Raw genomic sequence first — 26,317 nt, 5'->3', positions numbered from 1 at the left:
TTCTGTGAAAAAAAAAGAAAAGCCCAAAACCCTTCAAGTTTTTCAGTCACCTTTCAGTTGACCTTGATGGGCTTTGGATCAATGTTATTTATACAAGATATTTAGAATCAAGTTCAAAAACTGTTAAACAAGAAATTTTACTTGCATAAGTAGTTTCATTGTGCCTCAACACAGATGAGCAGGTTCTTTTTTACAGTCATATTCCCCCATCTACCTGCTCAAGTCACAGTATTGCAATATGAAAGCAAATTATTGGTAATGGTCATAAGACAGTGAATAAAACACAGATGCTTGATATCAGTGAGAGGTTCGGGAATCTTGCTTTATCACCATGCTAGTCCAGTGTGTTGACACCCTTGTCTACACAAAGATTTCCTGGTGTGTGGCAGCAGCATCCTGCCATCCTCACATAATGGTGTGTCTGCCTTAGCCCTCTGCTGCTGCCACATGCCTTCCCTATCTCTGACAGACCTGTGCGAAAGTGGAGAGAAGGATGGTATCCCACAATAATTGTGATTACAAGGAAGAATTATCTCCCTTCTCCACATCATTTTATGATGTAGGAACAGGTCTGCACAGATTTAGCAGTACTCCCTTTGTAAAATGCCTGTTTGTGGGTTTGAGGCTCAAGAAAATGAACAATAAATACCAGCAAAATGGCTACATTTCCAAAAGGGGTTTCTGCAGAAAGTGCTCCTGCCTGGAGTCATTCTGCCTTCTGGCCCTGCAGGACCACCGGGATTAAGGCTGGGTCTTTCTGCATCTTCAAGGGATTGGCCTTTTATGTTCACTCTATTAAAATTCTGAGTGCATTTCAGGGATAAGCTGCTCTAATGGGTGGAAGGAAGGTCCATATTCCCCCTCCCCATTTACTTATCAAACCTTATTTATTCCTCGTGCCTGGAGTTGTCCCTGCCCATAGCAGGAAGGCTGGAACTAAACCACCTTTAATGTCCCTTTCAACCCATGCCATTCTATGACTCTATGAAATAACAGAAAATTTTAAAAAATCCATTGTATTTCAACCTTGAGCCAGGCCAGGGGCCTGCAATAGGTTAGGAAAGATGCTCATTGTTTTCACTTGGGGCTATTCTAGGACATGAACAAGATAACTGTTTGTTCTGGTTTGAAAGCAAAACCAGTGAGAGACTCCAAGTCAAACACAATTTATTAGAAAAAGGGAAAAAACCCCAAATACATGCAATAATACAAAAGAAAAACCACTGACACAGTCAGAATACAACCTGACACCCTGCTAGTTAGGGTGGTGGTAGCAGTCCAGATGAAATGGTCTTGTTGAAGTGGTGATCCCATAGAAAAGATCTGGTAGCTCATGTCCTCTGGAAACCAGTGGGTAAGTGTTTGTTCTTTCCTCTGCATGGGACAGCAGATGAAATTACAAACACTTTTCTTTTTAATTTGATTAGAATAAAAAGGGTGAAATGTAGCTATGATATTTTCTGAAAAATCCTTTCCTTAGGATTTTTCCTCCTGAGAAGTTGAGAGGCCTCAGGAACAAAAGGTAAACAATGATTATCTGCTGCTGTGGAACGCGACAGGTGGATCTGTGATTGGTCTCATGTGGTTGTTTCTAATTAATGGCCAATCACAGTCAGCTGTGAACAAGCCTTTGTTATTCATTTTTTCTTTTGCTATTCCTAGCTAGCCTTCTGATGAAATCCTTTCTTCTATTCTTTTAGTATAGTTTTAATATAATATATATAAAATTATATATCAAGCCTTCTGAAACATGGAGTCAGATCCTCATCTCTTCCCTCATCCTCAGACCCTGTGACCACTGTCACACAGCCGGTGTTCAAACAGGAGGGAAGTCTGCAGTCTTTCTGATAGAAGTGGACACATGTATTTGGTTTATATTTTTAAAAATACAAGTATCATATGCTTTGCCTTATAAAACTTTCTGTTCTTAGATGAGCATTTTAGCAGGATGCCAAATGCAAAGAGTTTTGCTGTCCGAATGGCTCTATTAGGAATGAAATTCCATAGGGAAAGAGGAGTATTAAATAGCATTTGAAGCTGGGATAGTATAACCACATGGACCACAATCCTCTTTGAACATAAACAAATAAGGTGTGGGGCCTTCTACCACTGTGTGGCTGCTCTGTCCCTCAGCATGGAATAGAGGGGATATTCTTTTGTCATCACGGTCCCCTTGCCAGGACAGGTGTCAAATCACAACAGCTTTATGTGCAGGTAGGTCACTGCAGCTTGTCACCACAGTAATCCTGTATTTTTATTTCTTGTTATACTTTGTTGTCATTAGCACATTTCCAGCAATAGCGATTCTAAAACAAGTTCTGTACAAAATGTATTTAGCTGTGGTGCCATCCAAGATTAACAATGTGGGACACCACTGTTCTGGCAACAGGCTGTTCCTTATAAACCTGCTTTGCAGTTTTCTTGCCAGTCCTTAGGGATACACCTCCAGAGCCCTGAACAAGAGTGTTGGGGCGGGGGTGTACATTGAAATACAAATGAGATGCCTGTTTTAGGATCCTGTTCAGAGCTAGTACCATGTGACTTCCAGCTCTTCCCACATGGCAGAGAATCCCAGAGCTTTTGCTGTTACCTGATTTCCCTGCTGCTTCTCCCTTTGGTGCCTGGCAGGTGATGTGCTCAGTGTGGTTCACACACATGTGTCACCCACAGGCTGCACCCACGGGTGCTGCACTTTCCTACCAAGAAGAGAAATGCATCAGCTGGCAGCCTGCACTGCCAGGCTACCTGCTTTCACAGCATAGTGGGTTTGGTGTAGAAGGGGGCCTGGCCGGCAGCAGGGGCTGCCTGGCCCAGCCACTGTTACCTCTTTTCAACCAGAAAAGAAAGAGATTTCCCATGATTTTTCATTTTTTCACATGAGTGTTCACAGAGGTGTATCAGCTTTCTCTTTACATCACTTCTGTGAGCGCCCCCATGCAAGACCACTACACACAGTCAGGGTCATTTGGTAAACTCAGGGTTTGTGTTAGCTAGGACATCCATTTGGTCCCAGAGAGGGAACTTTTATCCCTCCTTTTCACACGTCAGTCAGGTCCAGAGCCACAAGGGTAACCACATCCTTGTGAGGAGGGCAGCAGGGTGGTGCAGCCCATGGCGGTAATGCAGGATTCTCTCTGCTAACAGAAGCTTCCTGTTGAAAAATATTCACTGCAGAAACCAAAAAATACTCAATGCTGTAATGTTTCTCAGCACCAGTATGCTCCAGACATACAACAAATGAGGTGCTTTGAAGTAAAAATGTTTTATTGCATTATTTCATTATTTACAGTACCATTCCCTTTGTCTCTGGGTGCAAAAAGTACACCAAAGTGCAAAGCCATTTTCGGCAGGAAAGCCAAATGATGGTAACTTAGCAGAAACACACAACTGTGCCTCCTCACTCTGGCTGTCCTGCTTCTTCCAGGTCCTGAATACAGAGAAGTTTGCTGCTCTCCCTGGGCATTTGGAACAACCTGGTAATTGTGAAACTTTGGTCACAAAGGATTGTCAGTTGTCGGTCTGTTCAAGGTGATGCAGGAACAGGAATCTGCAGTCTTTCCTGCAGGACTTCACTTGGGATTCAGGGTTTGTAATGGTGTAACAAGACATCTTTGTATGCAGGGCTGCTATATTGCTATCTCAATTTTTGATGGAAGTACTGGTTTATTCCCAATTATCTTTCTTGCTGACTCTCTTTGATTCATTTAAAGTTTTGAGGTTATTTATCTGCTCCCTTAAAAGAGCAAGTAACTCAAAAATGTTACCAGAGTTGCTACCGGATACTGAAATCAGTCGAGTCTTCCAGTGTTGCACTTAAGTAGTTTTACAGAATACCACAAATTTTATTATGCATTTCTATTTTCTATAAAAATGGTGATTCAAAACACCACTGATGCCTACATTTTTACACACTATCATCTCAAAATAGGACAAATTATACTGGTTACTTCAGGACCTCTCAACAGAAACTCTCCTTTGGAAAGGGAGTAATAACTACAAATTCCATGGAAGACTAGATAATGGCAGTATTCCAGTGGCTAGACTCAGGTCAAGAATCTTCCAGCTTTTTAACAAGTTTATTAGCTTGAGAAAGTACTTTAAAAGACGGTTTTCAGACAGAATCCCTGCAATTTCCATGCTTCCAGCATTCCCTTTGGAGATAAGCAGTGAACTTCTCTGCCTCAATTATCTCAGGGTACATCAGAGATGTCGTTACCTCTAAAACTAGAGACACCTTCTGTTACAAAGCTCTCGTACAATTGGGAAACATTTAAGACTCCATTCCAGAAAATAAGTCAAATGAAATGGCACTCGAGTCCTCCAGAGAACATGTAGCAGGGCTGCTGGGGGAAGCTCAGCAGCAGTAGCTGCTGCTGCTCTCCTTACCACATGCCTGATTTACAGTTCAATATTGAGTCCTTGCAACAGCTGCCTCAAATTATTTTGAAATTGTAGCTTCTCAAAAAATGGGATGACTGCAGTTCAGATGGCAGGTTTCTTCTTGTGGGTCACACTTTTATTCCATGTTTTCACAGGCATTTCTGTATCACTATTGATAGAAAGCCACCAAAAGCTTTACAGTTGCAGAAAATAGCATTTTCACAAAGAAAATGTACTGGATTTATTCCTTAACCTACCATACAAAGCACAGTGTTTAGAAACTCTGTGGTGCCTCCCTTGTAGCATTCCTTTGGAATTTGGAGGAGGCGGCAGAGCTCACATGCAATCCACAACGTTGCTGGATCCTTGGCCCACATCCCGGATCTGGCTGCTGAGACAGGAGCACACGGCCACGCCCGCCCCTGCCCTGCAGTGTGACACTGAGCCCACGAGTTCCCATCTACAGGAGAAAAAGAAAAATAAGTTCCTGCTCTTTCTGAGCAACCTGAAAGTGTTTTCTGTGCCTGAAATTCTATTACACTGCCTAGCTCTTCACTCTGCACAAAAACGCACCCCATTTAGTGCAAAATCAGACTGAAACAAGTAGAAGAATATAGACTGTTACTGAATGAAAGGGCGACAACAAGGACTACAGAGGAGCAGAGGAGGAGGTGCTTAAGTATTTACAAGACTGCCCTAGTGATATCAGCAGCAGTCCTGCATTGATAGCCATGGATATGACTCCATTATTACCAGGAAACAACAGCTAGGCTCCTCCTGCACACTGCTTCTATGCCGCTATGTTTTTACACAGGCAGATTTCCTTGTCTTATTAGGACAAACAAAACATTTGAAATTACCTGTTCACTATGGGATCAAATGCTTCCACTGTATTCAGGTACACGTTGCCATTATGACCTCCAACAGCAAAAATTTTTCCCATCAGTGTTGCTATGCCAACACCACCCCTTGGAGTTGTGAGCTCTGCCACGTATTCCCATTTGTTACAGCGTGGGTCAAACCGCTCCACCGAGCTCAGGGGCGAGTTGTCATCAAACCCACCTGCAAACAACCATCACAGGGTCAGCTTTTGGCACTCCTGGTGCAGGGAATATCCAAGACTGGCATTTTCAGGTCATTCTCAGCATTTGGGGGTCCTGTCCAGCACTCTCCTTACCAGAACCTTACAAGCTCCTAAAAATTAATCCAACACCTCACCCTCTTCTCACTGCTCAAGCATCACCTGAGCAATAACTTCCCTCTACTCAAGTTGCAAGGATTCTAATTTTATTATTTTTCCCTCTGAATTCATCATATTTACAATGAACAGCTTCCCAATTGGAAGAGAAAGAAACCTAACACCAGTAAAAGGATGGTCTCAAACTTATTTTACTTTATGCAAAACACACTCTAGCAGTGTTCTCAAATTACAGCATTGACAAATATTTGAGTAGGGGAAAAAAATTTCATATAAGACTAAGCGATTTTTCCTCTTGCTGGGGAACCTATCAGAGGAGCATTTTGTTCAAATTCTATTTAAGCACTTACAATAGTACACGAGTCAGAGCTTTTTAAACTATCACTGTGGCACACCTACTTGGCATCTTCCTCTCTCAGGAAAGCAGGTAAATACAAGCTAGCACACAAGACAAGAAGCTGTGGAGTAAGTGCAAAAAAAGCTATTGTTGTCTACACTCAGAACACAACTGGAGTTATGTTTGAAAGCACGTGAACTTAAGAATTGTTTCCTAAAAGAAAACTCAAGAATAGTGAGTCTTGAGAGGATTTTCTAATAAAGACGTATTGTCCTGAACAGATCAGCTCTCTAAAATGTGGGTCAGGAGCTGCTCTTCATTTCCTTGCTAATGTACCTTCGTTTAAGCATGACCTGGTTGTGCTTGCATTCTTCTGCTGCCCAAGAACACCAAGTACAGGTCAGCTCTATCTGTTCCCGGTTCCTCTAGCAACAACAGCCTCTTCCAAAGCCAAGCACTTGGCAGCAGCAGCAGCACTACAAAATGCCACATCCTTACTCACCCACAACATACAGGCAGCCGTGGAGCTCACTGACACCGTTCCCAGCCCTTCGCTGACCCATCTCTTTTACTTCTATCCACTTATCCAAGTGGGGATCATATTTCTCCACACTGGAAAGAGATGCTACACCATCATTGCCACCCACGGCATAAACATGGTTCTGGAAAACAGTTGTATAAAGATTATTTGTGATGTAGTTGCCTTTACTCAGCTTTTCATAAGCAGTGTTAAAATTATATGAAAATGCGGTATATCCATTTCATTTAAGAATTCCAACAACAGGTTTAATTATCTAACATAAATTCTATCTCTTCTAATGAAAGAAGTGCAACAGTGTTGCAGTGTTGCAGCTATTTTTCAGAGCATAGGGGGATTAAAGTAGAGCATGCATTTGGTACCTTTAAACATAATGACCATGACAATCCAGTCAGCTGAGTGAGATAGGAAGCACTATCCACATCATTAGGACAGTACTCCTCCCAGTACCTCAAATACTGTTGAAACAGTTCAATTTGCTGAGTATTATCTGAAGTATCCTCACTTTTTGCACAGGATTTTGATGACTAGAAGTGCTCAGACCCACCAGCTGCATTTTGTTTCAGACCTTGTGTTCTGCCATGTGAATGCAGCTTTGAAAAGCAGCTGGGCTCCCCAGCAGTGACTCACCACCAGGGCTACGGAGCCAACGCCTCCCCGGGAGTGTTCATGGAAGCCACGGTGCTCCAGCGATCTGAGTCGATGTCATAGCGCTCCACGTCACTGAAGCACGTGTTGTCATCCAAGCCCCCAATGGCATAAATGGGGCCGCCCAGGGACGCCAGGGCGATGCCTCTCCTAGGAAACCATAGCAGCAACACCTCAGTGCAAGTCCTTAACCAGAGGGAGCCACACAGCAAGTGCTATGGTACATGAATGGCACCTCTTTCAAACTAGGGGAAAAGAGTAATGTAAATTTTTAAAGTGACGTTTACAGAAAACCATGTTGCTGGCCCACTGCACATGTGTCCTTTTCACTGAATGTCAACTCTAAGGCCAAGTCCTCTGCTCACATATTTGGGTACATGACAATGTCTTAGATATGATTTCTCTATTTTATTAAATCTGAAGATGAACCAAAACCTTCTGGGTTTAACTTCATTGCTAGAGCTGGCTGCTACCATTTGAGAATGATTGGAGGTGATACTAATACACATTAAAAGGCAAACCTGTGCTGGATATTAAATAGCTGAACTCTAGCAAGATTTAATTGTGGTTTCTTCCGTTCTGGTGTTTTTTAATTGAGTGTTAAAATGGTTGTCAGATTTGTTTCTAATAAATCTACTAATATTAGAGTACAATCAGTATTATAAAATTGAAAGTAGGTCTAGAATAAAAGCATTAAGTTTCTGGTTTAACCACCAAGTGAGATGAACTATCATGTTACTGACAACATTGTTGTCTCATTAAAGAGGGAAGGTTCAGAGATGCTGAGGCAGGAGCAAGGGAGGCACAATCTTTCTACAGAATCAACACTGTGGTAATATCCTGGCCTTACCTTTTGCCTCAGCAGGTAACACAGACACCACTTCATGGTGGCATTTTTCTCCACTAAGTATTCCAAGACCTGCATGAATGGGAGGAGTGGAGCTGGGAGGTAGCCAAGCAGCCCTTTCATTTACCTGGGTACTCAGTAATAAATGTCACAGAAATCTATGGCTGATTGTTGCTGAGATTATGCCCTGGCGTGGAGGCAGGATGGAAGTAGAGCAAGCCACTTCTAGGAGTCTGGGTCTTCTACTTTAACTAGGTCACAGCTACAAATAGCTTTCAGACTTAAGGCATACTTATTATTTCACTCCTACTTGCACGTGATGCTTTGAAAAACAACAAACAACACAACGGAATGCAGAATTAGGGACATTGATTTAAATAACAGCAGAAAAAAAAATACAGATCTGTGAGTCCAGTAACTCCTTATAAGAAACTTAAATGTCAAGGCAAACAAAGTCCTCAATCTGACTTTCAGATTGCGTGTTTCTGGCCTTTTGTGTGGAAAACATAGGCAGCTATTTTTTCCTGCTGTAGTATTTAACTTTTTTCATTTTCACTATGAAGTATTTCACTTCTCATGTTACGCTGGCGGTTATCTCACTCACTCCTAAACAGAGCAAAAACTGCACAGAACCAGTTCATCAGTTCCAAGTTGAACTGCAGAATCTGTTCCAGAGCACAGCAGAAAGGCCCTGGATACCAGAATGTAAGCACAGCTGGAGTAGATGTCCCTGGTCCAGAAGCCAGCTCCTCCAAAAAAAGAACAGAAGGGTGATACATTCATAGCATAAAGCTCTGAAATAGGGGGAAGAAATTCCTAGAAACAGAACAGTTTGGAAACACTAAAAAAAAGCAGGACAGACAGGAGGTTTTTCAGCATCAGCAAGAAATGGTATACCACAGACTAGGACTTGGAGTGTGGGACACATATACCTCTTTGTGTTCATTGATGCCTTCATCATCCACTTGTTTGTGAGAGGATCAAATACTTCCATGCTTCCTAAGTGTTCATTTCCATCATGTCCACCTACTGCGTAGACTTTACCTGCATACACAGACATCTTTTAAAACAGAGATTGCTTGGCAACATTTCAGTGTTCATTTATATAACATCCCTGCCTATGTGGAGACAAAGAGATCAAATAAAGGTTAAAGTTTTAAAAAATGTTTTCAGTATCAGAGTTTTATATGCTATATTTATAACCACGAATCTATTCCAATGAGAACTTTTATACAAAGCTTGAGATGATGTAAACAAAAAACCTTCCCATAATTTAAGTACTGCAGGTCAAATCAATTTGGACACATGTACCAGTCTCTCCAGATTTTATATGAAGAAAAATTATCTCTGCTCTGCTGCAGAAACAGAGGGGCTGCTAAGTACAAGAGAAAGCTGCATTATTGGTGCTAAGCTGCTCTGGACTGCACAGATCTGTTTTCAAAAGATGGAGACCCAAAAATGAAGCTAGGTCTGCTCTTGGAAGAGTTATGGTCTTAGGAACTTTCCAGGATGGATTTAAGTAGGAAGGGAGCTAGTATGAGTACTAGCAAATTCTGGGTGACGGCTGTGTAAGGCAATTTCTCTATAAATGGATTTTAAAAAATCACCTATTTAAGGCCAGAAGCTGTATACAGTTCAGTTGGGCTGGGAGGAACCTTTAAAGGTCACTTAGTCCAGCCCCTCTGCAATGAGCAGGGACATTTTCATTTTCAGACTGCTTATAGCACTATCCAGTCTGACCTTGAGCACTTCCAGAGATGGGACATTTACCACCTCTCGGGGCAACCTGTTCCAGGTTTTCACCAACCTCACTGTAAAAAACTTCTGCTTGATATCTAGTTTAAATCTACGCTCTCTTAGTTTAAAACTATTACCTCTTGTCCTGTTACAACAGGCCCCACTAAAAAGGCTGTTAAGTACAGAAAGGCCACAATAAGGTCTCTTCCCAAGTACAAAGAGCCCAACTCTGTCAGTTTGCAATAATGTTTTTTCCATAAGCACAGTCTCAGATTGGCTCTGGACCAAACATTCTTTCAAAGGGGGAGAAGCTTTACTAAACTGAAGACTATCCAACAATTAAGCAATTAGTTTGCTTCTTGTACAGCTAGTGAAAGTACCAACTCTGCAAAAGGAGCAAACAAGTCCCTTTTGCCTGGGGTTGCTTGAATAGGATTACTGACCTCCCACAGATATCACACCCACATGCCTCCTCCTGCTGTTCATTTCAGGGCCGAAGAACCAGCTGTTCTTACTGATGGAGTAACACTCAATGCTGCGGAAGGGGTCACCTGATCCACCTCTGCCACCAACACAGAACAGCACACCTGGAAAACACAAAACAGGTTTACAGAGAACTAGCAGGAGGATGGGCAAAAACAGTTGTATAGCAGAGCAAACTGAAAATTATGTAGTTTGGGGGAAGCTGTACTTCACTTCAAGGAGCACAGTCATTGCCCTTCATAATTGGGTACTGGATTTTGGCCTTTGCTTGACATACTGCTACGGCAATTAGCTATCTATGCTCTTGTAAAAACAATGCCTATTTTAAATATGCTTTTTGTGGTTTGGCTTAAGGAGATAAATCCATTGTTTGTTAAATATAATGATATAGAAATTATGATCTGCAGTCAATATTCATCACCCACTTTTGGTGTAGGTTAGTCAAAGAAGTTAGCTCAACTTGCAACACCAAAAGATAACTGTCCACTGTTTTCAGTACAGCTTTGAACAGATTGCCTGGTCATAACATACATAACAGCTCCAGCTTTAATAAAGATAGAGCTAATCCAGATAAATTATTAATGCTTTAAAGAAAGAAAATGACTGCTAAAGTTCTGCTAGGAAAATGCAGCACATCACTGAAATACCAGAGAGGTACATAATGGCTTTCCCAATTTTGCATTAAGTCATTAACAACCCTCGATATCAAGGTAAACCTGCTTTGATATCAAGACACCTGCACAAATGTGCTGCTTTTTCTCCACACCACTCCCTACTGGGTAACCAGACACACATTTAATTACCAGCAGTCTGCTTCCTTGGTGTTGTGCGAATGGAGTACTCAAAGTCAGGCACTGCCCTGCTGCTCAGGTGAAGGTGGTAGTTCCTTGCTTCATCCAGCAAATCCCTACATTTTAGATTCTGCTTGACAATCTCTTCCTTTGCCACAACACCCATAAGGAAACAAATGGGCAAGAGAGGCAGCCGTACCTGACATAAAAATGAACACAGTTGGAGAAAATGGCTGAACTGCTGAGTGTCACCATGCAGTGCTGCACACGCAGCAGCCGGCAACTCCGGAGCCAGTCGGCGGCCCCATGCTTCTCAATAAGGAGAGCAGCTCTCAGAGTTGTTCCAGACAACAGTGATATGAACAGTTCTTTTTGGTGATAATGTTTGCTACAACCATTTGCATTTCAGCCACAGTGGACAAGTGTCCCTTGGCCCAGGCTGTGCTGAGGAAAGAGACGAGCTGCTGCCCATGCTGCACCTGCACCTGCCCAGTGTGATGCAGGCAGCACCTGCAGCTTTATCAGGGCTTTGTCAGATTAGTCTGCTGTTGGGTATGAATCTTCAGCTCACTGCTATGCCAGTATAAGAGGGCTTGTTCATTGGAAAATGGCTCATTTTCTTTGGGTGGCAAGTCAAAAAGGAAACACTTAGTCACCATGAACTAAGTGTCTATAGAGGAGGTGTTGCTAGTGCAGTAACACCTTCCTTTAAGGCAGACTTGCCAGACTTCAAGCTTAAAAAAAAGTAATAAATATTGAGAGAGTAATAATTGAGAGTAATAAATATTACTTTAAAAAAGTAGTAACTGTTTCCTGCTCTAAATCCTTCCTGACATTTATTTTAGCAAACCTTTCATCCTTCTTTTTAAGACAAACAATGCAGAATACAAAGTACAATCAGAGGCAAAGATGGGACAGATGTTAGTGGGGGGAACTGAAGCAAATCTCCACCTGACTTCCTAAGGTTTGGAGTCAACACTGTCAAGCAGTTCTCAGTAGGCTCAACAGCAATGGTGCAGAAGTCCAGTACCTCCAGCACTTCTCAGAGCAGCAGGATGGGGCTGCTACAGCACTGACAAGCATCTTTGTCTTGAAGCAAGCATGTGTCTCTACCTGTTCTTCCTCACCTCCTTGCTTTCCATCCCACTTTTTCCTTTATTTTGGCCCAGCTTATTTGAGGCTCCTTTAAAGCACCACTGTAGCCCCACTGACAGGCTCCTAAGGTTAGTGACATGGTAAGAACTCCAGGCTGTTAAATTCAGAACCTCATTATAACAGTGAAACCCATAAGGCTGAATATGACATAGATAATCATTGTCTAGAAGCCCAGGCATGTCTTCTGCTAGCAGTAATGTCCAAGTCAACCAAGGTCTCCATATGCTCTGGCAAACAGCCCATATTTACAAGAAGGGGTTTACTTTTTCTTTGCTTGAATCTAGTCTCTGGTTTCCATCAACAGAATACAACTGTTAATCTCATCTGCTAGCATAACTGGGCAATAAATATAAATTTCTTAAAAAAAATCTTTAATTATATTGCCTGTAAGTTTAAGTACAGCATAATAAAGAAGGGGTTTTTGTACCAAAAACCTCAGGCTAGTCTAGATGAAACTAAAGGTTTTTGGAAGACAGCTAATAGACCATTATGATCTTTTCCTAGGAAATGTGAAAAATTATTCATGAAGACAATGACAGCAGCATCTCAGTGGACCTCTCCTTACTTACATAATGCCAATATTATCAATTCAGCCAAATGAAAAATAATCAAGTTAGCATTCAGTGACAACTAAAACTGCCCAGCCAATCCTACCTGCTAAGACACATGGAATGTTTTGCAGCACATGGTGCGCAAATTCTTCCCAGTACAGGCTCTCCACATCTGTCTCAAATACTGTGACACGACTTGATGTTATGCATCTCTCTAGGAAAGTTTCCTTTCCTAGCCATGTAAGAAAACCCAACAGCTTTGCCTCCTTTCTTAAGTACAAATACATAACAGCAAGGACAGAGAGCATATCAGGCTGTAGGAGTGGCAAGCCAAGTGAAGTGATGGATTTATATTCTCTCTGTTTTGTGTCAATATAAAACATTTCTGCTCAACCACAGATGTAGCTTTTTGTTGGTTCCCCACCTCCCAGCCATGAGCATAAACTGAGTACTCTTCTCTCTACAGAAACAGGAGAATATCCTTCTCCCCAGTATTCAAGAACTCGCTTCCACTGTCAACTCCCAACCCTGAATACCGGTTGAAGCACCAAAACCCAAGAACATTTTTCACCTTGAGATCTAACCAAGTACAAAAAGGTGATTACACAACTAAATCAGTGATGAGACAGGGACTTAGTGCCTCGGTCTGCCCTACCTGTGCAAGGATCTCATCCAGCCATGTAGCATGATGCTGTGGATTGGCCAGCAGCCACTTGATAGCAGCATTGTAAACTTGCTTTTCATTTTCAATATTCAGGTCACTGGAGGACAGGAGTTTATGGAGGTGCTGTGGTGACACACTCACAAAGTCCTCGCACTCCATCACTTCTGTGAAATGTTCACAAGCAAACTGATCAGCCATGTTCATCAGGTCGACACGGTTGTGGCTCTCGGCAAACGCCCTGACTGCTAGGCAGTTGGAGGGGTGGAAGTGCAGCTTCATGTACTCACAGCAGGCCTTTGCCACCAGTTCTACCTGCAGGATGCAGGCGGCGTAGAGGAGGGGCTGCACGTTATCCACCGTCAGCGTGAGCCGCGAGGAGTACGCGAACTTCACCAGGTCCTCGATGGCATCGCCGTCAAAGTCCCTGATCTCAATCAGCTTCTGCTTGGCTTCAGCCATTTCCGAAAGAAACATGGCTCGGAAGTACGGGATAACGCAAGCTAGCACCAGTTTGTGGCAGGAGATTAGCTTTGAACCAACCTGAAAGAGAAAAGAACAAAAAACCCTCAATGTTTTACTGGAACGTCAGTTTTGGCTGTGAAAGCAGGAACAGTGAAACTGAAATAAGAATTTTGGACTCCATGTATTTTGTCCACTCAAATTAACACAATTTGTGCTGTATTTCTGACATTACATCCAAGTATCCCAAGAAATTCTAAGCTGTAGCTTGGCCATGAGAGTAGAGCAAAGCTGTAACACAGGTAAGCAATAGCAGCGATGCACTGAACTTGCCTTTCTTCAAAAGCCTTATGAAATATCCTTAGAAATATTCCAGATGCATCCTGAAGACAAGAGGAGACTGCTAGACACTTATTTTATATGTACTCAGAGACTTTAAGGGGGGCAAATTAGAAAGGGACATTTTAAGACTACTTAATTTAGATTTCTGGACTTCAACTACTGTTGAAGAACTGATGTTTATAGAAGGAAATTCATGTAAAAACACAGGAATAACAGCTATTTCAGTGGTTATTAAAAGTTACCAATCACTTCAATATTTTTAGAATGTTTACCCACAAAAGACAGTGTACTCCCCATAAAGAAAAGGTGTTTCTCAAAATTCTGATCAGAAAATGTAAAATAAGCTGTTTGTGTACAAAATTCTATAATTCCACTACATTAAAAAAGAATCTAAGTATTGAAAATAAATGAACAATCTACTTCTTATACATGTTCCAGGAGTGCTCTATACAGCCTTTGTCACTCTGCACTAACATAAAGGGATAGCTGGCTGACATAAGCAACCAGTTTCCCTGACAGACTCAAATTACATGTTCACTTTCAGATGAAGGTGTTACAGAGAGCTGTTGTGCATTTGAGAAAAGATACTAAATTATAAAGGATATTTTGGTTTTTTTCTAGCTGTGATTCAATACTCACTTGCTTTTACCTTTTTAAAGAGTATGATCAACACAAGTGTAACCTACCTGGTGAGCAGTGAGCTGACTACAGAAAGCAAACACACAAGAAAGAGTATGCAGATTAAAAGAGGAAAAGATGGATTCCTCAGTGTGAGATCACCCCAGAAAGAACAATTCAGACCTACCAAATGAACAAAAAGCAAACCACCAGGAGAAAAGCAGATGGTATTCATCTGCCACTCTTCACCTTCTAACAGCCTTCTAAGACTGTTCATATGATAGCAGCAGGAGAGTAGGTGAAATTCCAGAATTTAACTTTCAGAGCAGAGGGAGTCTTCCTGTGTGCTCCCACAGCTTATCATTGTTACACCATCAGCACTCCACCTAAGTACCATATTGATACAGAAAGATCAATACTACTAGTGGTCTGCTGTACCAGGGAAAGCTCTCAGGCCATTCTTACCTTCAGACACTTTAATTCTGCCCATCATCCCACTCTCTAAACCTTTCTTTTGAATTAAGTGGCTTTACTATGTTACCCAAATCTGCTTGATTTTAAATTACAGAATGGTTTGGGTTGGAAAAGACCTTAAAGGTTGTCTCATTCTACACCCTGCCACGGGCAGGGAGATCTTATATAGCATGTTCTTGCTGTCTTGAAATCAGAGTTCCCCTCCAGTTACTAACTATCATATTTTAAGAGCAGCAGTTAAAACAATAATTGGTCTGAGAAAAGCAACGCTAGAATTGCTCACTAACTCAGGTCACATACAAAAGCAGAAAGTTCAGTAGAGATCTGATTATTCTTACAACATGAGTGAGACCTGAGCATTACGGGAAGAAAAATGGAGCCCCTCTGAAAATTCTAATTCAAGTACATGGTTTGCAGTTACTTGAAAATCCCTCATTTAGGAAGCCATACAGTAAGATGTATGTCCACAGGTTGCTCCAGCCTTCACTGGAAGCCAAGCCATGTCATCTAACATTCTTAAGTTACCAAAATAGCTCCACATAGATCATACAGGTGAACATTAATACAAGCCTAACTTAGGGGAAGTTAAACTGCAGCCCCAGTAAAGTGTTTTTTCCAAGGCAAGTTTCCATAGCAGGAATATACATTGAACTATACTTATAAAATAAGACTTTCTGCCTTTTTTTTTTGCAATGGTAGGTGGAAAGGAAGGGAGGTAAGAATGAGGTCAACAAGAAAAGGGATGAGGAGGGTTGGTAACACCAGGGACATGCATCTGTCAAAGATTATCCCTGTTCATATCTAACAGTAAGTAGCAGGCTAACAACTTCTCCTAAAGGCATCTGTCATTTGCTCTTCGTTTAGGAACTGTGCTTCACCGCTATTCCTTAAATAATTATATTGAACTAGTAAGTTGTTTAGCTAAGCAATACTTAATATTCAAAGGTGCTGGCACCCACTTCTGTGCATGCTAAATACAAGTTTATTGTAATCAAGATATAAGCAATATACAGCTGTGTTAAAAATAATGCCTTAAAACAATGCTATGCAAGAATCATAACATTCGCTTCATCCCTCCCTTTCTTTATTCTTTGATCAGCTGTAGAACACAACCATCTGGGTTTCTTTTCCTTCTTTCTCTGAAGAATGATGGAAGTTAGATTTGTTCCAGAAATCCTGTTTGTTGAGAAGAATCTAGCAAAACAACACAAAAGGCAGACATGGAGGTAAAATTGGGGATGAAAGTATATTGAGAAAAAAGAGGCTACAAGTAGCTGGAACTGCACAGTAATTAGTGACCAACTGTGGGAACTTCTGAGAAGGCAAGTTGGATAAGCTCAAAGTCCTGTACTTCCACTCTCAAATCGTCAATATTTTAGGTGTTTTCATTTCAGCTGTAAACTTCCTAAATAAGGAAAAAAACCCTAGCATCTCTAGAGATGTCTCAGATCCAAGAGGTATTCTGTGGTTTCCACACCCTTGCCAATATTCACAACCAACTCCCAACACACTTATCTGCAGCTGAATCTTCAGACTGATACATGCAACGGATATGTGGCAAGTATCACCTTCAGCGTAACATCACAGAGCTCTCCAGCTTCAAAGAAGTGAAGAAGAGAGCTGTGAAAATCCTTCCAAGCCTCATTTGCCTCAAACACGAAGACATCCTCATCACTGATGGAAGGCTGAGTTTGCTGCTGCTGCCGCCTTTTTCCCTTTATCAGATGTTGTTTTGCCTGCTCAGGGACCATGGATTCTGAAGCCATTGGCTGTTGCTTCTCTCACTGCATCTGTCTTCAAAAACTCCTGCCAAGGTAAAGTCCAGCTCATCAGGAGTTAGGTCCTAAAATTCAGTTCTGTTCATCATCCTGTTTAAAAACACACACAAAAAAAGAAAACAAGACATCAGGTAATGCTAGTACGCAACACTTCAATTACATTATAATAATACCTATGATCTTGGGGAAGGTTAGAGGTGAAGGGACCAAAAAACAGACCCACAGCTAAGAATCCTATGTAGGCACCTTTAGGAAAAGCCATTATTTATGAACTTGTTGTCCACACTTCTTGATAAAGACATGAAAAAAAAGGTAAATATGCACCACAGAATCATACAATTGTTTGGGTTGGAAAGGAACTTAAAAGATTATACAGTTCCAACCTTCCATTAGACCAGGTTGCTCAGAGACTCATCTACCCTGGCCTTGAACACTTCAGGGATGGGGTATCTGCAGCGTCTTTGGAAAACATGTTCCAGTGTCTCACCACCCTCACAGCAAAGAACTTCTTCCTAACGTCCAATCGAAATCTCTCCTCTTTTGGAACAAATTGGAACTGCTCCCATTTGTCCTATGACCACCTGCCTGAGTAAAAAGTAACTCTCCCTGTCTTTCATAAGCCACCTTTAAGTGCTGGAAGGTACTCCAGAGTATACTGAGAAGCATGTTCCTCTTACACTGATCACCTTTGGTTTCATGGCTTCCTAGTTAATTTATGATGCATTCATTCTTCATTCTATGCTAAGAGTTGACTGCTATAATTCAGGGATTTCTTCTCATGGACTCTGCTGTTGGAGGAAGTGACTGGCCAAAAGAACAAAAAATTCTTCTGCAATAAAAATTTAAGTCACATGTCTGGGAGCAGAAGTGATTTTCCTTTGTGAGATTTTGGGAGTGTCCATGTCTCTTACTAAATTTATAGCTCTTCATGCATCAGTACTGGAGAAAGAGCAGGAAGTGACCTGAGGCAACCATACTTGTTCTTGCTGTAGGTCACAGGGTTGCTGCAAGCAACATCCTGTGTGGTGACAGAGCTGGTGGCTGCACTGGGCCAGGCAGGTTCAAGTGAGATCAAACATGCAATATTTGCCTGTGGTGCTTTAAGTGAGGCAAGTATTCTTCCTTTAAAAGTTATATAAGAGAAAGATCTTACTTCTTCCAAAACTAAAAATTAGCTCAAAGATATTATTGGTCATGGGTTACATATTTTATAGCAATGAATACTTTTTCTGCTGAAAACTTAGCTTCATTATACCAGATTTGACAAATTACTAAGGTATTTTTCTAGCTCATTGTGATATTTTGGTTCTCAAACTAATTCTCCATGACTGGTACTCATGTTTAAAATGTCCTTCAGAGGTCACTACAGCACTGAGATCTGAAGCTGACACAGAGCTTCAGACACAATCTCTTGAGGTTATAAAAATTAACATGAACAAACAAGAGGGAAAAGACTGACGTTGAGATGCTCTATAGAGATGCTGAAAGGCATCATTATTCATTCAACATTATAATGTAGGTAAAATACAGCACCTCTAGCCAACACTTGTAGGGAACTCATACTTATTTTGGTCTTTGATGGACACTTTCGCTTCCCCACTCCCTGCTTGCTCACATCCAACCATTGCTATAGCGACTAAAGACACTGCTTTTAGACAGAACTGCCACTGACTGCTAAATTAGAGTTCACAGCTCCCAAGTCATAAGGTTTTTCCATCTGACACATATGCTACATTTATCTTCCTGCTTTAACTGCAGCTGCACACAGACTTTTTTCACCGGTTCTGTGTCTCAAGGTAAAAAAGGCTGATGTGTACATTTTACCTATTCTGGATATGCCACTGTAAACACCAACATAAAATCCATGAGTCTTAAGAAAAAAATCAGTGCTGTTGGGGCGAATTTTTTATGCTACAAATGAACTAAGCAATAGTACAAAAGCCAGACATAACTGATTTTAAGCAATGCTCTTCATCCATATCTCATGCTCATAGCAAAAAAAAGTCTTGGAGATGCTCTGAGCTCTTGCCTGTAAGAAAAGAAATTCAGTGCATACTTGGATTTATATATTTGATACATACTAAGTACCCACTTGATATCATAGGGGAAGAAACTAGAAATTACCCTAGAGGAAACCAATGGCATTACTCAGGCACACAGCCATAGAGAAGAAAATCACATCTATGAGAGAGTGCCCCGTATTATGATATCAAATATGTGCATGGGAACATGAGAACAAGTCAGTTACTGTTCCTCAGGTAAAGAGAAGTTTCTGCAACATGTTAAAAATTAACATGTGTAATATAACCTTCAGAAATATTCAGACAGCAATCGACTGACATACTGCAGCTTTTTTCTGATAAGACTTGGTGGCAGGTAGATTTTTATTCTTCCCCCAAGTCACCAATTCAGCATCTTGTTTCTGTCATACATCTAGGTCATGTAAATCTTTTTTGACATCTATCTCCAAATCTTCCACTGGTCTTAATTACAGAAGCTCACAATTTGAGTGTTCAAACAAATCATCTGCTATGGAAAGTACCAGCTGTAGCCATATTTCATTTGCAAGAAAATACTGGCTAAAGAAAATCTTTAGCCACAAGCCTTCTCTGTTCTCAGATTTCAAACAAAAAAGAAATTAATTTTAGTGGCATTTGACTCAAGATACTAAATTCTGAAAATCTGAAGATCACACCAAATTTATGAAGGTTAGTATATTTCAACTCCACAAACTAAGAGAAGAGCTTTTACAGATTTACTCCCCAAACCAACAGTAATTCAACAATAACATCCAACTACCTGACGTTAGTTTCATCCTGGGTGAATACCACACACACACACACACACACACACACACAGCCTTTCCTTTCTAGAGCAAAACACTGCCATGGCCATTCAGAACTTCAAAACCACGTCCCCTTTTTCATCTTGACAATTAAGTCTTCCAGCCTGTATACATATTGTGATGACATTAAGGGCATAAGTGACCATCACAGCAAGTGACTGACTCTAAGGAAACTAAAGGAAGTGCCTCATTCATAACATCATCTATCAATCCTTGTAAACAGCTACCTGACACATTCCATGAAGAAGCAGCTGTCTGAATAAAAAAAAAAAAAAACAAAACAAACAAAACAAGCAAATCCCACACATCTTTACAGCTCGCCATCATTTGCTGAGAGCCAGTTAGCAATTTCCTTGTTCAAGTTAAATATTTAGAAGTACTGATGATGTCTGCTATTCTCAAGAGGACAGCTGTTCCAGACCCCAAAGTCTGAATGCTGGCCCTCAGGCAAGGGACTGAGGATCGCTTCCTAGCTGTTCCTCAAACTTATACAAGCAAGAAAGGATGGAAGGTCAGAGCACAAAAAGCTATCTTACAACTGCTCTAATTCAGATAACATCTGAATTCAGTAACATCTGAAAGTGACATGACTTTGATTCAGACATTCTAGCTAAATCTTAAACTGAAGTGTAAAATTTCTCAAGTCACATTGAGTACTTGTCTCCAGTAGAGACAAAATACCTCCATTTTGAAGCAAAAAGAAATTAAAACAATAGGCAGTGATAGGACATGAATAACATCACTCTGTTTTCCCCCATTATGAAACTAAATCCCAGGAATCCTGGTGGACAAGCCAATTGTGATAGATGAGTAATGTGATGACTGACTCTCACAAGTAATAGACAAATATCATGTGTACAGGTTAAAAAAAGTTTTGTAGATTTATAGTTATATTTTACCCCCTCATGTGGTTATCAAGGGACAGCTGGATTTGGGACATCTGGGAGGGCTGGCTTGTCACTATGGCAACATCTGACCTTCAATCAGGATTTGAGGAAGAGATCTTCACCACTGGACAGTGAAGAAGGGGTTGATTGACAGAACTTCAAGAGGGGTTAAAGGGTTAAAAAGGGGAAACCTCCATTGTGAGGGGGCTGAGCACATGGCAGAGAAAATCTTGTGCTCCCAGCATCGTAACCTTTCTTCTCTCTTCAGTCTTTTGTTGTATTTTTGATAAGGTTTAATAAACCTTCCTAAACTAGGAAAAGGGAGTAGCTATTTCTCACACAATCTAGACATTGGAGTACATGGCCTCCTTTCCCCTGTGGAGCACCTCGAGAGGCAGTGTCCCAGAAAGAAGGGATCATCCTTATTCTTTGTCTGACACATGGGAGGAAGATACTTCAGTGATATAAAACAAACAAAACCATGACTGCCACTGTAACAAAAACTAGGCAGTGTTCAGATAAGAGGTATTAAAATTCATGTAAATCCAACAGTCCTTATGATCAGTGGTACAGAAGCTGGAAAAAAGGTGGCAGAAGTGCAGGAGAAATAAAGATACAGATGAAGTTCCCCCAGGTATCCTGTATGTAATTTTGACTACCTACCCCCAAGATGAACTAAAATCACATCATGATCTGTGCAAAGAAGGGTGGTGAGCCTCCCTCAAAAACCAAAAAGGCCTTTTAATTGAAGGAAACAAGAGATTTGCCTTTGTACATGTGGCTGTGTAAAACTAACTTGTCTAACACAGAGCCTGGTGAGTCTCTGTGGGTAAGGAAATGCTCTCACTGCTGCCCACAAAATCAGAACAGCAGAGGCAGCAACAAGATCTCCTCCAGTTTAATCCAGCTAACAGAGAAATTTGAGTTGTTGTCTTGCGTTGGGCTAAGAAAACTTGAACGCTTGGAGAGAGGACAGTTGGCAGAGCTAAGGAAGACCCCTTAGGGAGGGAGAGAAGCGGGAAGGGCAGGAGACACTGCAGTGCAAACTGCAGACAAGCAGCAGCTTTGGCAGGGACTGTGCCAGCAGCTGTTTCACTGCTCAGTCTGGCTACAGCTGCACTATCGAGAAGGAACATGGGGGGAAAAAGCTGATAAGACAAAATAGTGTAGAAAATCCTCAGTTCACTCCCATTCTCCCCTCTCATCTTTAATTCTATTAAAGACGGTGTGGAAACATTATGCAAAACTGTTCAGATGCCCACATTAATTAGGTCAAATTAGACAAGGCTGGAAAACATGGGAATATTCAAATTACACACTGTATTACAACCCTAAGCCTACTGCACTTTTCAGCAGAAAGTTATTTAAAAGAAAGGAAAAAAAAAGTCAGAAACCACCCATCTAACTGGTTTAGTTTCTTTAAAACCACCAGGACTGCTTTTGTAGAAACACAGAGAAAACTTTCTTGGACAACACTAATCTACAGTTTCTAAATCCTTTCAGCATTTCAAAGGCTCTTTCCAGCAAAAGTGACATTATTGTTTTGTTTTACTTTTGTTTCACGCAGATAGCTCAGCAACAGTGAAATGGGTACAGCTAGCAGCATCTCTCATAAGTTTGTATAATGAAAATCCCATTAGTGCTGCAGACACACAAGCTGTGAATGAGTACTGCCCTTCCTTGGAAAAATGCAACAAAAAAGGTGTTTTGTATAGCATGAAAAACATAGTCAGATAAAATTTCATTTTGGAAATAATTCTTCCTGCCAGTCTCTTCATGCTGTTTTGAGACAGCTTCTTCACAGCTCGCTTTGATTCAGTGCTCAGTGAAGTTCTCCTGAGGTTTAATCCCAGCTTCCATGAAACACCAGAAAGGCTACCTGTCTCCTGGGATTTACAGAATGACAGGTTGACAATTTTGTTCAATTTTGCTTCATAAAAAACAAACAAAACCCTCATATGCCATGATTTCTTTATGTTTCACTTTTACTTCCAAACAACCAGCAAAATCGCTCACAAGTCACCAAACAGCAAAGCAGGACTCTGCTTTGCAGATATAGGGGTAACTAAGGCACAGATTATTCACACAATGTAAACTTGGGAAGGCCCAAAAAGTAGAACACAAAATAAAAACCACTAAAAATCAGTGCAATGGGAGCATAGTGAAGTGCTGATGGATAGATACAAAACTTAACTAGCCTACTACATTCACAAGAACACAAAACAGTCCTTTACCAAGGAGAGGCACTATGATAGACCATATTAAAATAGTTTAATAGTCTCCACAGCAGCATTTAGTTCAGCCATTCCCAGGAAGTACTAACAGAGAGTAAAATTATTTCTAAGTCATTTGGCAGCTTCCTTTGAATTATGATTTTAAAAATTTAAGATTTTAGCTGAGGGTTAGAACCAATTCATATTGAAGTTAGACACACTAACGATAAGTTAATGATTATTAGATGCTTAAGCCAAAGCTAATTGTTATATTAGAGCTTATTTATAGAAGGAAGTGGAGCAAGCAAACCATTATGGAACATATTGAAACCAGTAGAAAAATGCCCAGCACCTGGACTCTATGTTAATCCATCATGAAGCAGGGGGCCTTGGATCATGCCAGAGGGTCACAGAGACCTGATGAAGACCTTCTGGACTTCATCCTTGGGACCACTGACCCAATTCGAGACCACCGACCCAATTCAAGAGAAGAACTGCACACACATGAAGCACTAATAACCTCATTTTAATACAAAGTGGGGATGGGAGGTGCTGGGGTTATGCACATGTATTATTTTGGGAAATAAACAGAAGGCAAAATTCCTTGTGCGGTGCAGTCACGCATTTCAGGGATGATCCCACCCATGCCACCTGCCCAGAGTAATAAACATACCACTTCCTAACTTTAACTATTGAGGGTCTTTGTCTGTGATTTTTGGTTTTAATGATTCACCTTTATCCTAGACATGTAAATCAAGGCATGGCATCCACTAGAGCATTCCAGAAATGTAGCCAAACAATACTTCCCATGCACACAGCAGTCCCTTCCTCCCAGGACTCTCTGCCTTAGCTGCCAACCATCATCACATGCTCTCACTTAGAGCTGAGATTCCCAAGATAAACAGCTCAAACCACAAAGCAGTATCACCTTCCTTTTGTCTAGAGCTGCAAGGCTCCTTCAAATCTGGAATCAAGAGGTGGCAGAGGTAATACAAGACAAGCGGCTTCGCAACCCAAGATGCTGCAACCATTGTAGGAAATTACTATTACAAAAATCTGTTTGGTGAAACATGCTGGGGAAGAACTAAAGCACTGGCTAATGTGGTGCTGCGCTGCCTTGCATCAAATTACCGGCAGCCATTACACAAGGATCCTGTCTTTGTGTGACCACACTGATTACATTTGCCTTTACAAATAAACAGCCAACTAGAAAACTGGATGCCAGGCTACTGGCATTCCACTAACAATTAAAAAAATAAATGAGGTTATGAGCACACTGCACAGAAACCCCATGCACAACCTTGCCAGGTAATAATGCAGTCACACTTCTTTCACAGCACAAGAGTTTGCACAGATTACAGGGAACTCAGCCCAAACTAACTCAAAAATCTCAGACTACATTGCTTGAAGGTGGCTGAACCTTTTGCAACTTAACCTCCACTTCCAGCAAAGACATATGAGACACGTCTGTTGTGGTTTTAATCTGACAACACTTGATGAGCTATTTTACTTGTTGTGGTACTTCTCCATAGCGTGATTTGTTTCTTGATTATCTCTGCAGAAGCCTTTGCAAACATCGCAGAAAGCCACGTTTCTCTGAGTTTTGTAACAAGTGTAGGTTTTACAGGAATGACTAAAGCAAAGTAGAAAACACAGATACACCTCCCAGTGGCCAGTAAGCAATTGTCTTGAGTGGAGATGGAAAAGGGGAACCTACCAAAGGAGGAAGAAAAGCCAAGAAGCAGGCAGTTCCAAGAGCTGGGGGAGCTGTGACATCTTAAATTTTTATTTATTTGAGAAGGGGAAGCTAGGAACTCCTGAGACCCTCCCCAGTAACAATGGGTAATTTCTTGCTGTTTTTTTTTTTTTTTTTAACAAAAATACTTGTTGAGGGTTAAGCCAAGTGACTACTCTTTATCCTTCACAAAATGCCAATAGTGAGCTGACTAAGGCAGTACCTTTGGCTGTGGTCTCCACATGGAGCAGCTTGAAACGCGGGGAACCCCGGCTCAGTCAATTTTTAATTAACATTTATCTCCTTCTCGGACGGTATGGCTGCAGGGGCTCTCTCTGTGAACGCCCACGCAGCACAAGCCCCCCGATGCCGAGCCCGGGCACGGTGCTGCCTCTGCGCTCTCTAAGCACAGTCCCGCCCTGGTAACCATTTGCACCGATTCCACCTTAATTCCCCCCACACCGGCGCTGGATCCAGCTCCCGGCTCCGATCGCGGCGATCCCCGTGGGCGAGGACGGAGCCGGGCCGGCCCCGCGGCCCTCCCGGGACCGGCTCCGAGCCGTCCCGCCCTAGCGGGGGTGCCCCGGGGGTCGGAGCCCTCGGCGCTGCTGCGAGGAGGGGGAGACCACGGCACCGCCCGCCACGCCGAGCCCGCTCCCGGGACCACTGAGAGGAACCTGAGGGCAGGGGGCGCGTTACATAAGGGCGGGGGAGCCGCCATGGCGGTACGAGCGCGGTACGAGGGCGTGGGACGGCGGGGGAAGGGCGTGGGCTGGGATGGAGCCCTCCGGGTGCGGGGGAAGGGGAGGCGTGAGGTGAGAGCCGGGGTGAGCCCCGCGGTACCCGCCCGGAGCCCGCCCCGCTCACCTGCGCTGCCCCGGCCGCCGCGGCGGGTCCGGCGGAGCAGCCGCCGCCCGCCAGGGGGCGCCCCGTGCGCATGCGTCGAGGGATGGGGTGGGTGGGGCAAGGGCGGAGCCTGGCGGCGCTTCCCGCGCTCCCGCCCCCTCAGATTCGCGGGGGAAGTTTGCTGTGTCTTTTCGGTCCATGGGGTGTGTGGGAAATAGACTTTCCCGGTTCTTGGCGCAAAAAAGGGTTGCTCTTCAGCGGGAAGCAGAAGCAGGCAGAGCAGCTCCTGAGAAAGACCATGATCCTGTCCCTCCAGTTAGTGCAATCTCCACCGGAATAATCTACCCCCTTCTTGAGGGGAAGCCGTGAGGAGTGGCTGAGGTCACTTGGTCTGTTCAGCCTGGAAAAGAGGAAACTGAGGGGAGACCCCATTGCAGTTACAGCTTCCTCGGGAAGGGGAGCGAGGGGGCAGGCACTGAGCTCTTCACTCTCCTGACCAGTGACAAGACCCGAGGAAACAGCCTGAAGCTGTGTCGGGGGAGGTTTAGGTTGGATATGAGGAAAAGGGGTGGTTGAGGGATAGTTGCTCAATCACGCACGTGGTGTTTGGGCGCTGGAACAGGCTCCCCAGAAAACTGGTCACAGCACCAAGCCCGACAAACTTCCAAGAAGCATTTGGACAATGCTGTAAGGCGCAGGGTGTGACTCTTGGTGATGTCCTGTGCAGGGCCAGGATTTGGACTCAGTGATCCTTGTGGGTCCCTTCCACATAAGCATGTTCTGTGATTCTT

At 42.4% G+C, this 26,317-nt stretch overlaps 1 protein-coding gene across 1 annotated transcript; it reads right to left on the bottom strand.

The window, feature by feature from the left end:
- Positions 1-3,246: 3,246 nt before the first annotated feature.
- Positions 3,247-25,611, bottom strand: KLHL8 (kelch like family member 8). The gene is given in 11 exon segments (XM_030947928.1): positions 3,247-4,840; positions 5,241-5,442; positions 6,418-6,577; positions 7,084-7,112; positions 7,115-7,251; positions 8,881-8,992; positions 10,129-10,272; positions 10,972-11,158; positions 13,321-13,869; positions 16,791-17,090; positions 25,548-25,611. Coding segments are annotated over 10 exon segments (1,842 nt in total). The 5' UTR covers positions 16,989-17,090; positions 25,548-25,611; the 3' UTR covers positions 3,247-4,716.
- Positions 25,612-26,317: the final 706 nt, after the last annotated feature.

This window comes from Camarhynchus parvulus, chromosome 4 (genome assembly GCF_901933205.1).
Source record: "Camarhynchus parvulus chromosome 4, STF_HiC, whole genome shotgun sequence".
Taxonomy (NCBI): Eukaryota; Metazoa; Chordata; class Aves; order Passeriformes; family Thraupidae; genus Camarhynchus; species Camarhynchus parvulus.
Note: the sequence above shows the minus strand (reverse complement) of the source record. Positions and strands in the feature narration are given on the sequence as shown.